The following is an 18339-nucleotide window of genomic DNA, read 5'->3' as shown; positions in this document are numbered from 1 at the left end:
AATCCAATAAATCTCATTTTGACATTCTAGGTCATATTTATAAGAGGTATTATTTATTACCCACTAATGTTTAGGAAAGCCAAAACATTTGTCTAAACTGTCGTTAACGTATTCATACATTACTTTTCACATATAAAGCCACTATTTAAGATAGATTAGACCCAACCATATAGGGTTTTTTTCTTTCCCCTGATATATTCTATATTAAATGGGAAACTCACTGGCTTTCTCATAGCTGTGTGTGTGCGTGTGTGTGTGTTTGAAAAGTCTCTGATCCAAAGAACGATTACTTTTCCATCTGCTAACACTGATTGGAGGTTAAAAACTTGACACTGTAATTATAATAGCAACAAAACTATGAATATTTACACATATGATGCCAGACTGTCCAAATCTCATGTGATAATTACACTAAATACATATAGAGAAACTGCTTACATGAATTTTAAAAGCAATTTTAAGGCCCATTATGGAAATTAAAGGATACAGGGTATAAAATATCTACTGGCACATAACTCTTTTTTTTCTCAATAGCACATAAATCTTAATAAAGAATTGAAGACATAGAAAACAAGTTCACCTTTCTTTTGGTTGGTACCAATTGCAGGGCCAATAATTTAACATTTCAGCTCCATAGAAATGAGGACAATTTAAATAGGCAAATTATACATATAAGTTTTATAATATCTTGTAACAAAGTAATTACCTATATTAATAGGACATAGCTAGATAAAATCTGTTTAGTCAACATTATTTTGAAATTATTATAATGTGATAAATATATCTTGATGCATATTTTATTCTTAAAACTCATATGTAGACTTTCATACTCAATGAGTCTTGAATTCTGAGCCATTTTTCAGCTCACCATCTTTTTGGCCCTCGCATGTAATAATTTAAGTCTAGGTTAGTTCTTAATGTCTGTAGACCACTGGTTCTCAAAGTGGATCCCAGATCATTAGCATCGATATCACCTAGAAACTTCTTAGACATGCAAATATCAGGCCACACTCAAGGCCTATTGAATGATAATCTCTGTGGGCAGTGGGGGCAGGCGATAGACAGCAATCTGTGTTTTAACAATTCCTCCAAGTACAGAAAGTTTTGAAAGTCACTGCTCTACACTATCGCTTCCTTTTCATTCCCAGAGATACCCCTTTATTTGAGGTACACAGTGTTTCTCATCTAGACTATCACCATGGCTTCCTAATTGGTTTCCCTACTTCCTGTTATTATTCAGTTGAATTCTCTTCCCAACCACTATTGGACTAACCTTTCAACGGTGCACTGAAAACAAAACAAAACAAAATAAAACAAAACAAAACAAAAAAAACATTAAGAACTCCTCATTGCCTACTGAATTAAGCATAAACTATTTGTCTGGTTGTCATGACCTCTCCACACTGTGTCTAATCATCCTCTTCATTCTTATCATCCACAACTAAGCTTCACACTCCATGCTCTACATTTTGTAAGTAAACTGAATGTACTCTCCACTGAACACTCCATACACTTTGAGCTTTTTCATAGGTTATCCTGAATTGCTACCTCTTCTATGTTGCTAGAGTGGCTGGTAAATTCACTCAGCATACACTCATTCTTGGCCCAATATCCATGAACATACCTCGCTCCACAATTAAACAGTAAGCTCCTTGAATTCATCACACCTTAGCTAGCAATACAGGTACCACAGAACCAAACATTATGACCTGAAATACTACACTGTTGGTAAGAGATCATTCATATTGGTCCCTTTTCCCAACCATTCCTTCATTAATCCTTTAAGATCTACCTCAACTACCATCTCTCCCAAAATGCAGACTCCCCTCTCCAACTTGGCTTCTCAGAAGATGGAGAGGAGTAGAGCTGCCATAAGGAACAGCACTAAGTAGTCAGCTTATTTCTGCCCTCTATGCATCTGTTTCCTGTTATCTTCTTTTCCCGACAGTATCTTCCTCATTAGCACCCTGCTACACCACCATGTTCAGAAGCCCTAAAACCGGAAGAGTTGAGACATATTGTCTCCCCCCATTGATTTCATTGACTTTACCCGGGTTAGGAAGTTACCACTGATTCATTTCTATAATTCTGACCATCCCCATTAAAACTGCCATTTTCTCAAACTGATTTCATACAGATTAGGAGAAATTAAGCTTTCTCAAAGCAGTCAGATACTACCGATAAACCTAAATGAAATAGGAAGAGGTAGCATTTCATGTCATATTTGGGACAAGCAGAACTTCCTAGTATTTCTTATATTGGTCCACTTGATAATCTATAAGGCTGGTCCTTACAATGGAAATAGCAAAGACATCTTCTTGATCCCAGCCCATTTCCAGCAGAGGCCAGAAGGAGAAATCAGTCATTCCTCCATTTCTTTTTCCCATCAATTTCTGCCTCAATTCTCAAAATTTGGCCATTCGAAGCTAATATATAATACGATGGAAATAATTGTGGATATTAAGGATTTTTACCATTTTGTATTTATAAAGTAACATGTAGATTTTTAAAACGTATGCTTTTACATATCTTAAGTCATTTGATCTTTTTTTCTCTTAACCAACTGAGCCACCCAGGCGCCCAAGTCATTCGATCTTTACCACAATCTTGAGGTGGCTCTGAGAGGTAAAGTGTCACATCCATGATCACATTCAAAGCAAGTTCTGTGGCTTGAAACTAAGAACTTTTTCCTTTCACCATGCTGTTCCTCATTAATGGTTAAAAGTTACCACTAGAGAGAGCTGCATCTGATGGACAAGTTCTCAACCAATCTAAACTGAGGACCACAGTGGCCACTGCCTTCCGGATTTTGTAATTTCTTGTCATGAACAGTCTTTGCAGAAGACATAAACTTTGTCTTCTTCATCAAACAATGAATCCAGGGATTGTCAGTGAATTTTCAGGGTAAAATTTTGCTCTACTCAAGTGCCCTTTCTCTTTGACCTTTAAAAGGATCCTGAAGTTAGTTCTTTTACTGAGTCTCTTTTCTACCCATATATATTCCCAATCTACTTTAATTTATTTAATCACTGTAGATTTTCTCCAAGATTATTCTTTTAAGTAAAACCTGCCCATAAACTCAACCATAAGAAGGGCATACTCCACCCCAATCTTCCCATGCATAAGCTCTACTGTATTAGGAGCTTGACTTTGGGATCAAGACACCCCTGAGAATTCCAGCACTTCCAGAATTACCATACTCTGTAAACAAACACACATACAGGTCATTATTTTAAATTCCTTATTACATCAACAAAAGATCACTGGGCTGTCACAATTCAGAACTATTAAGAGCTAATCTAATTACTCCTAATTTTAGCTAATCTAACCCAGAGACTTTACACTATGTTCTATGGACATAAGTTGTATCTCTTGAACCCTACCACAGGAAGAAGAAAGATAAAAGGACAGAAATCACCCATCCACTAACCCTCTTGCTATCCATTTTATACATTCTCTTCTAAACAATAACCCTTGGGGGCTGGGGGTAGTGGTGGAATGCTTTCCTTTTAAGGATTACTAATCTAGTTTAACTCCTTTATCTTATAAACATTAAAATGGAATTTAAGAGAAACCACATGTTCTGCCTAATGCTGACAAAATTACGCCTCAGATTCCATCTTCCATGTCCACTGCTCTTCATATTATACTATGTGACTGCTGGAATTACCTCATTAATTGAACATCTCCATGAAGATGTACTAGTATTAAGCATGTCAGATGATTGCAATGACTAAGTTTGTGTTCGTAAACAGATATTTTTAAGTATCTTTTGCACCTGTGCATATTTCCACACTAGCACAATGCAATGAACAAATCAGCAAAATGTCAGATAAGCTTTATCTCCATGTTTTTGGTTTCATCATGATGACAGAGCAAAATTATCTCTCAAAGCCCCCAAATGGGGTCACTATCGCATCCAGTCATCTTTATTAATTTAGAGAAAAAGGAGTATTTTGAAAAGTGACAATGTGATTCTTTTGTTAATTAATATATAATTGAAAATATTTATTTAAAATCTCTTATGCCTTTCTTCAGTAAGGAAAATAAAAGAAGTGCAGCGAGTGGCTCACCTAATGAATGATGTATAGAAGTAACTGACAAATGTGTACAGAACATAGGATGAAAATTCACAAACTCCTCTTGGCCATGCTAAGTCTGGCAGCTTCCTATCATACAGGTTGAATTCTACTCATTTTTCAATATCTACAAGTCACAATCTTGTGATATAACTTGTCTCAATCTACTGTTGAAAGGATCAAGAAAACAATATCCTGTTTTCTCTGAAATATTCTCTAGCTTACTGGTATATACAACAGGAGGAATACAAAACCTAGTAATGAAGTATTAGCATCCATTTCTTAAGATGACTGAAATAGCCTTTGGTTGTTTAGATATTACATACTCTAATGATAATCCCTAGAAGTAAAAACAATTGTCTTAAACAGCAGAGTAAATTCTTACAAAGGACAATTATGCTGTGAAAGTAAATTTTGGAGCCTTTCAGATATTTTCCAGGTGAGGACGGCTTCCTTAAAATAGTACATAAATGAGTATCACTAACTCGTTAACTTAAACATTACAAAGAAGAAGCAATGCATTAAGGTAAGCTAATACCTTTTTGCTTTGGGAAGGCGAGTTCTGAAGGATAACTATGTTTCATGGGTAGAAAGTATTTAAAATTCAAATCACATTTCAGTATAGTTTAGAAACTCTTTTAAATATGTACCAGTACATATAACAGTGATACATTGGAATGCGTTAGAAAATATAGCAATTGTAAATCATGCTATTATTGGGTGTCCATATTTTTCAAAATAATTTTCAAGCATATTGTCCTATTGTTCCAGGGGTCAACACTTACCTGACATATTACATATTTTCTCACAAATATTTCAAAAATTATTTTCTCACTTAAGATTACTTATAGCAATTATCTGTATATGTAAATACATATATTTATTTTATATACATTTTTGTATTTGAAAGTATATTATATATATTGAAAAATGTGTCAATTGACATTTTATAAAATTGGGGGTAATTACCTTGCAACTTGACACTAACCCAAAAAAGTTGGATTTATATATTTTTATATATTTTTGCAAGCTACCTATTAGGTAAGATTTTTGTCTTCATTAAATGTTATACAAATATAAAGGGTTATCATGCAAAAGTTCCACATCCCCTGGTTCTTCATTAAATTGAATATAAATAGACATATAAAATTACAAAATTAAGATATATAAGCTTTGCAATCATTTGTTTTCATGGCTTGAGCATGTCATTGTAGCCTAATGGGTTTTGTCACAGTAAGTATTGGCAGTTAGCAAGAGCAAGTTAAATATACACACATACACACATGTGCACAACCAATAAAGAGATACAAACACCCTAGATCATGCAGGAGATATACAAGGCCCAATTTTGGATATTTGATCCATATTACACACAAGCAATATTGTATTTGGCAAAATAAGTCAGTAGTGCTTTCCTTAGATGGATGTCTTTTGTGCTTTGTTGTTGTTGGCCTGCAGCATGCTATTTGTTACTCTGCTGTATAGGTCACCCCTGAAAGTACATATGGAAACCAGTACAGAATGCAGTTCTAGAATAGCTGTGGCATGAAAGGAAAAATGACAGAGAGAGAGAGAGAGAGACAGGGAGACTGGTGGGGGGTAGCGGGGAGAGATTGATCTCCCATGAGATTCAGTGGTAAAATTTCCTTATATACATTTTGGCCTTCATTTTCTTTTTGAAAACCTTGCTGTGGGGGTCGCCTGCCCCCTTCAGAGTACTGCGCAACCTTCGCAAGAGATCATTTATCACTAGTTTCCACCTTGGAGCAGATCTTCCTACCTTTCCAGTCTTAATTCTGTGAGAAATGGCTGCAAATCGATGGTTGAGCTCTGAGATTTTGGGCTCTACTACTTTCCTGCAGTGGTTGCCGCGGTTTGCCATCAGGTTTGCTGCTTGGTCACGCGTGGAATCCACCTTTGGGCGCATGTCATTCATTTCAGCCTTTAAATGCTATATTCCGTGAGCAAGAGACAGGGCTTGACGTTAGTAATTAAATGGAAGTTGAGAGAGAGCCAGAGAGTGAAAAAGAGAAAGAGAAAGAAAGAACGAGCACATGCAGAGGAATACAGAGGGAGGAAAAAAGCCAACTTCCATAAAATAGAGGAGACTGAGAATGTGTGCCATCTCAGGAAAATAGATCACCGTCCTTGTTTAAGTTGAGTCTAGGCTTATTTTTAGTCTAAGGAAGGATGAGGGATATTTTCCTGACTTCTCTATGTTGCCCACAACAATCATAATATTGAATATTTAGTCTTATTTTATCTTAACTCTACTCAATTTCATAGCTGTGGAGCAACCTTAATATATGCTCAGGAGGAAAGGTAGCTGAAGAACAATTTTCTATTCCTCCTGGGTACTTTCGAGTTCCTTTTTATTATATTGAGTGTCATGGGGGAAAAATGGATTTTCCAACAGATAAGGATTCTGTGTCACAGACAGAGGGAGTGAGGAAGGTTCTGCCTGACTCAAGGGGTCAGAGAGGGTATAAGTGAAACAACTCAGGTCCTATTATTTCAAAGGCCTTGAAGGAAATTCACCATAAGATGGCATTCCTTAACTACACATCAAAGGACAAGAGAAAGATAAGGTACACACAACAGAGTGAATATGTTTTGGGGATAGCCTGAAATACGTCAACAGTTTTTCATTAAAAATAAACTATAATCTTGGGAAAAGAGTAATTCCATAAAAAAGAAACAAATGAATTGTTCAGACAGAAACTACAATTTTTGAGTGTTAAATAGGAACCCACTAGTTAATTACCATTATTTTGGCAAAACAAAATAAGGAATCATTAATTTAAATGAAATTTGTTAAAATTCAACTCTTCCTATTTAATTTTGAAAGATGTTATCAAATGGAGATAACATAGCATCAATAAGATAAATTCACACATTATACCTCTCATATCCTTTTATAGGCACCACTTTTTTTTTAATGAAGATTAAGTTGCCTTTCAGAAAGATGACTCAGGACATCCTAATAATTGGTTTCAATACACAAACAGAGAACAGAAAGCCATGTTTATTTTACATATAGTTAAAAATAAAAACATCCAGATTTATATAAGCTCAGTACTGTTACTAATTATGAAGATTTGGATATTGCATAGGCAAAATGTCCAGATGACTGGATTTCAGGTGTTTACTCAGATAGGCTGTGAATGATACCGGGAAACTGATCCTTATGTTAGATATAAGAACACAGTACTAAGTAGTCAAATGGGCAGGAATTTGCAAAATGACACCAAAATAAATCCTGGAATCCCTTTGTCATCAGAATTTGTTTTGTGTAATTAGGTGAGAGGTGGATATGGACAGATATCCAGATTACAAAACTCTTCAAAGTCATTAACTCCCATGTGAATTAAGAAAGTAGGGAGAGAAGGAAAATGGGGGGGGGAAGAAGGAAGAGAGGAAGAACTTTTTTCATTCTTATTAAGAACTCCTTGATGATCAACATAATTGGTGTGCAGTTAGAAAATTACTTTTCATAATATTTTATTTGCTACCTTAAGTATGTCTTCTTTTTGCTGAGGTTTCTTTTTCTCAGATTCATCCAAAAGTGCTTCAGCCTGAATGATCCAGTTTGTGATGTAATCCACATTCTGGTCAAAGTTTTCCATGTGTTTCTGGTATTCCTTAATTTTACAGAGATATACCATGATATAATATTGGTTAGATAATATTCTTAAAAGATTTTCCTACTTTCTATAATGTTAAAAGGCAAAAAAATTTAGTATCAGTCAAATCATACTTAGGTGTGATCTCCATGTAAAATACAGCAGAGACATGGCAAAATATTAAAATATAGTTATAGGTGTTAAGAGCCACCATTTATGTGAAGTTGAGGAATGTGCAGACATAAATGTCATTATTCAAAGCATAGATAATTTCCTTCTCATAATGGAGAGGGGTTGAAAATCCTCTAGGCTCTTCTCTTACCAACAAAAGGTTTAACCATTCTTCAGCTCGGGAAGTGACAGCTATCCAGTTACTATTCAGAAGACTCAGTTTATCTTCCACCAAGGTCTCCTTCTTGCCCAAAACCGTTTTCAAGGCCTCTCCTAGCTCTGTGACACTCTTCAGGTGAACCTTCTGTTTCTCAATCTCTTTCTGAGTAGCCTGTGAAAAGGACAGTATTTGAGCTTTAGTCTTTAGATTTAATGCCTTTGAAATGGCTGTATTTTCCAATAATTTAAAACTTCCATATGTCTTTATGAATGATGAAAATCATACCATATACATTGTAGTTTCCTTACTGGGTATATATAAGCATATATGTATACAGAAACATGATGAATTTCTATTTATGATTGTTTACATTTAACAGATAAACATACATATTGTTCATCTAAACATATTTATATTAATTTATAAATGTACTGGGTGAAGACAGACCTTAGAAACCTCATGCACAAATAAGCAACTGCTTTTAGAAAATTCAGCAATTAGTGTGCTCTTATATTTCTACAGTAGAAAATTTCAGCATTTTGGTGCCACAAACCTATTTGGAATCTGGTGAAACATAAGGACTCTTTCTCATAATAATACTTTTTAAAGATTTTATGTCTTTATTTGACAGAGAATGTGCACAAGCAGGGGGAGCAGGAGAGGCAGAGGGAGAAGCAGGCTCCCCACTGAGCAAGGAGCCTGATGCGGGGCTCGATCCCAGGACCCCGAGATCATGACCTGAGCTGAAGGCAGATGCTTAACCAACTGAGCCACCCAGGCGCCCCTCTCATAATAATATTTTTTAAAAATAAATTTAAGTCCACTGGATTTTAAAGAAAAGGAGTTCTACTGGAAAACAATATACAGAATATCTTTTTAAAACCTGTAAGATAGTAATAACTGTCTTCTTGCCTAACAAGTGTAACTACAATAATCTAGCAGCAGGTCTTTAGGATAATTTAAAAGCAGTGATGACCATAACTGGTGTCTTGAAATTTATACAATGACTAGAATGTGATGTAAAATTATCTGCCATTTTTACTGATGACAAAGTTGCAGGAACTGCAGCTATTACTGGGGTTTGCTGCTCACATTCGTCATTGAAAAAAAAAACACTTAATTTCAATTAGAGGTATGTGAAAATAAAGAGGTAATATGAAAACCCCTAAGAAAGCACCACCACTTTCTAAGACTTGATTTACAAAACTTGAAAACAAGCACATTTAATATTAGAAATTATGTAGAAAGTTGATAGAAAAAGTGATCCTGGTACAAATGTCTACAGTCAGCTCTACCCCTAGCCCTTTTCTGCTGACGTATCATGGCAGACCAGGTGACCATCTTGCACTTCCCTGTCTCTGCCCTGATCCCTTTTTTGTCCTCACACAGCTGTGGGACATTTCACTAGGGAGTAAGCCAGACCAGATCCGCACGAGAAGTTTAACTGAAAGATACAGAGACTGTGATAACACACCAGCTAAGTCATTTAGAAATGGAAGAGATGTTTTCACCACAGCAAACCAAAGCCATAGTAAGACAAAATCACTGGGAACAGCAACAGTAAGAAAGAGGAGGGAACCCACCTGCAAAGAGGCAAATGAAACATGCACAGAGACTAACAGAGGTGGTCCAAGTAATCGAGATGGAGAGCGTGGGTCTCTATGAGCCCAGCTTGTATCTCATCTTTAATTCCTAGATGCTCTATGGCTGTCTTGCCTTCACATCCTCAGCTCTGTTGTACTCAAAATCACTACATATACACATTTTGTTTTTGCCTTTCATATCACAAAAATAGGGGGAATAAATTTAGTAAAAAGACTGTATAAAGTAATTTGTGCACAAAGATACTGTTTCTCCTATCCCCAAATAATCTTTTGTATTTGTGTTTTTCTTTTCCAATAGAAAAATACCTGAAATTCAAGTAATTATTGCCAAATGCACTTATTGGCTACCGTGTAGAGGGTTAGCTGTAATGCAGGTGTTGTCTGTAATACCTGGGTGAACTTAGCTGTTCATAGAAGGAACTCCTTCATGTAGCAATCATAAATGTTACTGAGCTCCTACTAAAGGCATCACTCTTGTAGCAATGACATAGGTGATTCTACTTAGTGTCTTTAAGAAAATTAATGAGAAATGCCTCCTTTGCATGAAAACAGCCCCTCTGGAGTTTGACTTGTGTGTGGTCATGGGCTAGATTTTATCCCTTTCATTCCTTTCATCTGCATCCTTGTGTAGAACACAACCTTTACAACCGTATATGGTGGCCATTGTTCTAGGCACAATAAAATGACAGAGAAAGTCTCTGTCCTTATAAAACTTTTACTCAAGATGTATTTGTCAAAGATATGGAAAGATAGGCAAATGAACATGCCCTCCTTCCTACATTCATCCAGACTAGTGGCTTGTCACCAGAGATTATTTATTTGCAAAGATAACACCTCACAAAGTTGAATCTTACTTTGTATTTGGATTGGTAAAGACTGTCTTAAAGATGGCACTATGTTTTGGCTTTGATATAAAAAGTTGCATAAACAGACATTTGTCTTTTCTATGCCAGGAAATGCAATTAAGGACCATGGAAATTTCCAAATCTCAGAAGGGTTAGAAGTTTTGAATTTAGGAAATATTGTTGCAGAAAGTTCATGGATCACAACCAACTATTATGGATTAAACATCTGCCAAAATTCTATAGCTAATTTTCAAGAGAAAATGTTTAATGTCTAGGGATACTTCATTCAGTTAATGAAAAGAATAAAATAGGGAATGTAGATAATTTCTAGTGTCACTTTAGTTTCCCCAATATTATAGGATACAACTCAAAGACATGAAAGTTATTGTCATGATGAACATGAACTTGAAAAAAGCAGTGACTATCGTGGTGATAATAGCACCAAAAGTGATTCACTCTTTCCACTCTTAGTGTAAAAAACACCCAGAGTTAAATCTTCACATTTGGCATTCAAGAACAAACTGGTATTAAATAATTTGTATAAATTCTATTTTTCATTAGGAAAAATATTGTGCTCATTGAACAGATTTTTATTTTTCCTACAAAAGTATTTTTCCCTTAGTTTCAGGTGTATAACATTTATTTTAAATTAAAAGTATGACTTTAAAATATTATGATCGTAGACTTCAAAAAATATACTGATCTGACTTTCTGAAGATCTCAATAAAATATCAATTAGTGAATTTGCTTTTGGTGCTTAATATCCACTCTGTACTGTGCCATTCACTGCCAAGAGATTAGAAAGGAGGTAGTCTTTGCATACCCTGCTTTAATTTTACCCACAGTGTAGCTGCAGAGAAAGGCTAAAGCACAATCAAGTAATTTGGCATCATACTAGAAAGAATGTAATTGTTTGACAAAGATGAGTCACGGCTGGGATGAGCATGAATGGCTTTAAGGGAGGGGTGATACTTGAAACTGAAGTTCACCATTAAGGATCGGATGGTTTGGATTGACTACAGACCAAGTGCCAAACAATCTAGAAAATATGAATGTCAGAATCAAAAGCCACCAAAAGAAAAATATGGAGTACTTACTGGAAAATAAAAAGATAAATTTTATGATGTCAAGGAACTATTCCTTGGCTCTAATAGTTTCCCATACCATAAGAATGTCTATACTTGCTGATGTATTGAGAACTGAACTAATGGACTGAAATCCAGCTACTGTTTTGTCCATTCTTTCCATACCCTCACTCATACCTCTCTAAGGGATGTAGTTTCTTAAGCGGTTGGTGAGATGGGGAGAAAGAGTTGATCAAACATGATACTTCCTTCTCTTAAAAAGCACCCAATCCAATCCAATCCTCAGCACGCATGCCTTCTTTGGCTACTGTGTTGGGTGAGGGATGGAGAAGGTTCTGAAGGGTCTACCCTAATGAATGGATAAGTTCAAATTCAGTGACTAAATTGATGAAGTCGTAACTCAACTTTTAGGGATTTTTTTTTTTTTCAATCTTGTGGTAATGTGACAGCTTCTAGGGTTGATTTTAAGGCTGAGTAAAAAACAAAATTATGCACATTCAGTTTTATTTTGACCTATGACACGGCCATAAGTCTAATTTTGGGAGTTTCACCAGCAGCTTAATGTGAACTACACGCTTGGCACCAGGGGTTTTTAATGACATAGAAAAAATATCAGCTAAGAGTACTACTTGGTTCAAATATTAACTGCCATAAAATCTAACATACTTTTACTGTCCATATGTTTAATTTGTAACATTTGATACCAGTTCCAGCATAGAGTAGAAATATTAAACACTAATTTCCATGATTTCAAAGACATAAATTTGTTGTCGACTTCTTCCTAGCCATAGAAATTTTCAAATCCTACTCCAATTTCCTTATAATAAAAAAGGGGTGGCATAGGTTAACTTCTAATAAAGATACCCATGTGTTCAAGTGAAGGATGGAAAATACATTCTGATTCATTCTTCATATCTGAAAGTTAAATCACCCGAGTCTAATTTAAAATGGCATTAGGTTCAGGATTCACTCATCAGCTTATCAATTCATTTCACTGATGGGTTAGCAGGATGGGAAAACTCATTCTGTTGGTTTCTAATGATCACACCATCATGAGATGGAAACATTTTTGTTAATTTTATTTAAAGGTGAAATAGTAAAAAGTGTAAGATTAATTATCTGATCCCACAGAAACACATCCACAACTATTTTCTGACAGGAGCAGAGAAACATAGCCCACTTGGGCTTGACCTCTCACATTTTCAGAGGTCCAATGGCTTCCAAAAGTTTTCCTGGAATTTCCCAGTGACTTAGATTCTCAAGATAACTCCTCTGACTTACTATCATTCCCACTCCCCTCCCCCAACCTTCTTAATCTCTAAATGTCTCCTGTCCCATAGGTTCTATCGTCATTCAGTCCCACATTTAGTTTTAAAAAAAAAAAGTGCCACAATACCATTTCCATATATCTTCCTCCCTTTACTAAAATGCTACTGAATTCTTGTTTATTTTAGCTCTTTCTTAATCTCTTATGCAAGTTCCCTCTAATATGGATAAAGGGTTAACTAACACACCCAAAAGGATGTTTTAAAATGTTCCCCTTCCCAAGTGGATTCTGCATTTTGTTAGTCCACATAATTATACCATTTCTGGTCATCAGGAATGGGAGAGAGTTCTTTCACCTCTAGGTACAAAATATAGTTATGGGAAAAGAATTTAAAAATTACATTATTGCTATTCTAAAATGCATTTCTCCCATATTAAGGTTTCTGAAATTGACATGACACTTAGAATTTGTATTTATGTTTAAGGTGGTGGTGTTTCTTTTGATCTACAACAGCTGTCATTAAATCAATGGTGTATCATACAATCTAATGTCTTAAATGTGATAAAATATGATATTAGTTGTTTTTGCAGGTCCCTACATTTCTCTGTCATGGCTAGAGGTTTAGGACACATTTTATTATTAGGCTAATGTGACGGAATAATATAATGATAAATCAAAAAAGAACATAAAACATTAAATAGTGGATTTTATGGCAATGTGTATTGACTTTTTATTAATAATGTATTGTCTATTAAAGAAGAATTTCATGAAAGCAGAATGTGCAGAACAGAAATTATAGCTATAACTATAATGACAGTGAATAGTGACTCCAATGGCATTTAACAGATGTTCTATTTTCTAAGTAACAGCTGCTTGATGCATTCATTGTACCAAGTTAATGGTCTGCTAGTGTTATTTCACTTCACAGATAAATTACTATGCTCGCTTTAAAAAAAGATACGTAATTTTTCATGGGGATGATAGTGTAACAGACTTTAGAAATAAGTAATAGTTCTCATGCTTTTATAGCTAAGAGGAGTGATGAGTTGAAGCAATTATCCAGATAATCTAGGACCAGAGGCCAGATCTCCTTCAACTGTGAAAGGTAATTGTTTAAAAAAAAAATACAGGACATGGTTGACTAAACTGAATGTAGACCTCGTAAGAGTACTTGTATTGCATTATCTAGTGGTTCTCAAACTTTGCTGAATTATTAGAGACACTGGCCACACTCAGGCCAATTAAATCATAATTTCTGGTGTAGGCTCCAGGCATTGATAGGCTTTTTAATTTTCCCAGGTGATTTCAATGTGCAGCCAATGTTGAGAACCAATTGGCAAACAAAATGATGCATTCTGTCACAAGATTTTATTGGGTGATTGTCATTAAATTTTAGGACTGAAGTGACAGCAGAAAGATAATTGAGGAAACTTATCACTGTTCTTCCTCATGTTGAATATTATAAAAATCTGTCCCTGAAATCAAAATGAAAATCACAATGACTTATTATATAAGTGGCTTTTTAGACATCAATTATTTTGCATTATTTAACACCCTGAATTGAATTCAACATTTGTGTGTATGTGTGATTCTTTCAGGCAACTCTCAGTATCCCAACGCTACTGTTAATAAAATCTAATGGTCAATTTATGAAAAATAGGAGATATGAACTCTCCAAAAGCTGATGGATTTAAAGTATTAAAGAACTGAAATAATTTTTCCAGGGAATTATATTTGATCATTTTAATTTTTATATAACACTGTGAATATTAAAAGGGCTTTAATATAGCTGAATTATTTAAGTGGCTTTGAATTTTTGACTACTGAAACTAAATTGGGAATACATGAAATCTGCTAGTGGTTAAATCAGAAAATCATATGGATTAAATTTTGCTGAAGCTTACATTTTCCAAACATAATGATCATCAGAGATACAAACTTCTATTTAATCATATAACTATTTACTTTCCTACAGTTATTTTTTGTGCTCAATTCCTACGCTAAATAATTGAAGCCATAATGGGATATTGAGAATCAACTGACTTATATCCAACTAATCAAAGTGATTTTAAGACAAATGCACACAGGATTGTCATTTTATTATTTTCATGCAGACTTATTTAATCTGCACTTTCAATTTAGCTATTGTGTATATTTTTCTTATTGTGAATGACGAACAACTTTTTTGTCACTTTAGAATTAGATTACCTTAAAATTATAAGAAAATATGAATTCTAACAATAATTATAGTGGGAAAAAGCTAATGAAATCAAAGATAGTATTGGATTTTAGTTGTGGGTTTGCTGTGTGCCAGGACTTCTATTTTTGCATCTATAAAATGAGAGTATTTAATCAGATGATTGTTCATGTTTCCATTTGTTCTAAAACTTACCATAGTTTTCGAAGCACATCGGCGTTTTTCTCTTCTCTCAAAAAAATGTTTTGTCATTATGTTTTAATTGTCATCTCTTAAATTGCAATTTATTTTATTGAATGGATATTTACTGAGCATGCACTATGAGTCATTATTATTTTATGTGCAGGGGAAACACCAGTGAACAAAACACATTTTTCCTTGTTCTCTTGGCAAGTGAAATTGTTAATGCCCATGCACTAGTTCAAGAAGATAGAAGCTGTCATGACAGCTCAGGGATCCTGTGCAGTGCTGGTCCTCAAACTCCCCAGGTGCTACTAATCTCTTCTAGTTTGCCTTACCATTTCCTTCCACTGTGTCTGTTTCTACTCTATAGACATCAGTGTTTCTGATCTCAACCTGGCAAACTCCTTTAACAGAGATTTGTAAGGTATGAAGAGGGACAACGTCTAATCCTGAAACTGTCACAAACATGACAGTTACAGTTTCCTCAAGCCATTTCTGTTGTCCAGACCATGCAGGTAGGAGTGATCCACACTTTCAAAATCTTTTTTTTTTTTTTTTTTGAGAGAGAGAGGGAGAGAGAGATTGAGCAGGGGGCAGGAAGGGGCAGAGGGAGAGAGAGAATCTTAAACAGGCTCCACATCCAGTGCAGAGCCCAACATGGGACTCAATCTCACGACCCTGAGATCATGACCTTAGCCAAAATCAAGAGGCAGATGCTTAATCAACTGAGCCACCAAGGTGCCCCTCAAAATCTTAATATTAATTTTTCCCTCTTTATCACCACTTTAATGGAGGTAGACTGTTTGAACTTCAAAATACAGGGAAAGGGCTACTGAGCTTTAGGAATAACTTTTCAACTCCCATTATTAAACTTTTATCTCATTTCTGTTATTATTCTAAAATGTCTGCTTCCTGTTGACTTTAATTTTTTTTTTTTTTTACCTTTTAAAACTTTAGACTACCTTTTAAATGTGTTCATTTTTTCCTCTGTAACTGAAGTCTGGAAGCATAAGTATATGGTGGGAGCTGACAGGACAGTTTTTCTTGCTTCCAGCTGTGTCTCCAGGTAATCAGCCTTGCCACCATCCTATCCTAGCTACTTCTGGAAGTTCTCTCATTCTTTCTCTTCTTGAGACCACCAAAAATCTGATTTGAGATACCTAAGAGATTCTCAGGTTTATAGTCTTCCCCAAGTAGATGGTACTTTTAAACATTTTGAAATGTTTCATATAGCACTTAGTATATTTTAGGAGAGCTATGTGTTCTAAAACCTATGAACATGTGACTATAGAAATTGGATCAGGAGTAAAACCTAAATGAGAGATTTTTGTTTTGGAAAGTTCATTTCTACAACATCACTGGCCTATCAAAAGGACCCTGGAGTGCCAAACTCCTGATACTCATTCATGAAGAAGACACGGAAAGTCCAGGGTCAGGCTCATGGAAGCATGCTGAGAGAAAAATGGCAACATAAACCTTTTTATTATGTTTATTATAAGAATATTAATCAAGGTACTATCTCATTTATGATCCTGTCTAATTTTTATTCTGTATCTAAATTTTAGAAAAACACTCTCATTAGCACATTAAAACTATTTTAATGATAGTTTTAATAATTTCAACACTTTGAATCTCAGAAGTATGTTTACTTCCATTTCAGTTATACAAGATGAATAAATAAATTCTAGAGATCTGCTGTACAACGTTTTGCCTATAGCTAACAATACAGTATTGTACACCTAAAAAATATTAACTGGCTAGGTCTCAAGTTAAGTGTTCTTAGCATGGTAAAAAAAAAAAAAAAAAAGTTTACTTTTTATTTTGCCCAATAGGAAGCTTGGTGCCAAATTCTTTTTTAGATTTTATTTTATTTTTTTATTTTTTTAAAGATTTTATTTATTTTTTTGACAGAGAGAGACATAGCGAGAGGAGGAACACAAGCAGGGGGAGTGGGAGAGGGAGAAGCAGGCTTCCCACCGAGCAGGGAGCCCGATGTGGGGCTCGATCCCAGGACCCTGGGATCATGACCTGAGCCGAAGGCAGACGCTTAACGACTGAGCCACCCAGGCGCCCTAGATTTTATTTATTTAAATATTTGAGAGACAGAGAGGGAGAGAGAGAGAACAAGTGCACACTGGGGGAGGAGCAGAGTGGAAGGGAGAGGGAGGGGTAAAGAATCTCAGGCAGACTCTGTGCTCAGCGTGGAGCCCAACGCAGAGCTTGATTTCATGACCCTGAGATCATGACCATGAGATCATGACCTGAGCCGAAACCAAGAGCCAGATGCTTACCCTATTAAGCCACCCAGGCACCCCAGCTTGGTGCCAGATTTTGAGGCTTTAGTCTCCCCTGCCTATTCCGCTACCCACGGGATATTGTGGGTATATTTCTGTGCAAAGTTTCCTACTATAAATTTCCCTTTCTCCAGTTCTCTAATTTACTTGTGCTTGACCAGATGAATCATATGTATCTCTATAAGCTACTCTAAATAATTTTTTTCTGGAACTAGATACACAATAAATAAGTGTAATTAAAGTAGAAATAAAGCTCAAAGGATTTAATTGTAGTCGATATATTTGAAAGTATGCTGTTTGAATAAACTAAAGGTTAAGTAAATACTTCATTAGTAACTAAATTTGATGTATAAGATTATTCTTATTTAGACATTCAAATCTTTTATATATAAAGAAATACAATTTTTTAGATCTACATAACTGAAATTCAGTAGAAATAAATGAAACACTTTTAAAATAAATTGACTCTACATATTCAAATTTTCTCCAAGTCAAAAATACTTGGAATGATTGGCAAGTACATTCAATGCACTGTATTTAAATGAATACTCAATTTATTTTGAAGAAAAAATCTGACATTTATTCTTTAAAATAGCAGACAAGACTAACAGTTGGAGTCAAGTTCTCCATCTACCAAGACAGCATGTGAAATGAGAATGTACTAAGGAATCATGGGGTTTCATGTATGAGTTTGATTTTTTCCTCTTAAAAAATTGTCATAAATGTGACTGCTTTAGATCTGTAGGTCACATGTTTTTATTATATGATTGTGAGTTTTGAAAAAGCTTTCAGCACCTTCCAAGTGATTTTATTAAACAAAGCATGTAATTT

At 35.1% G+C, this 18339-nt stretch overlaps 1 protein-coding gene across 1 annotated transcript in view; it reads right to left on the bottom strand.

Annotated features, from left to right (window-relative positions):
* DMD (dystrophin) overlaps positions 1–18339 on the bottom strand; it is a 2077064-nt gene that overhangs the window by 1210530 nt on the left and 848195 nt on the right. The window contains exons 35-37 of the mRNA XM_021677947.1: positions 8025–8204; positions 7592–7720; positions 5860–6030 (exon numbers count right to left, since the gene is read on the bottom strand). Of these exons, the coding sequence (XP_021533622.1) occupies positions 5860–6030; positions 7592–7720; positions 8025–8204 (480 nt within the window). The remainder of the gene's footprint in view (positions 1–5859; positions 6031–7591; positions 7721–8024; positions 8205–18339) is intronic.

This window comes from Neomonachus schauinslandi, chromosome X (assembly GCF_002201575.2).
Source record: "Neomonachus schauinslandi chromosome X, ASM220157v2, whole genome shotgun sequence".
In the NCBI taxonomy this organism is placed as follows: Eukaryota; Metazoa; Chordata; class Mammalia; order Carnivora; family Phocidae; genus Neomonachus; species Neomonachus schauinslandi.
This window is presented reverse-complemented; position numbering and strand designations above follow the sequence as displayed.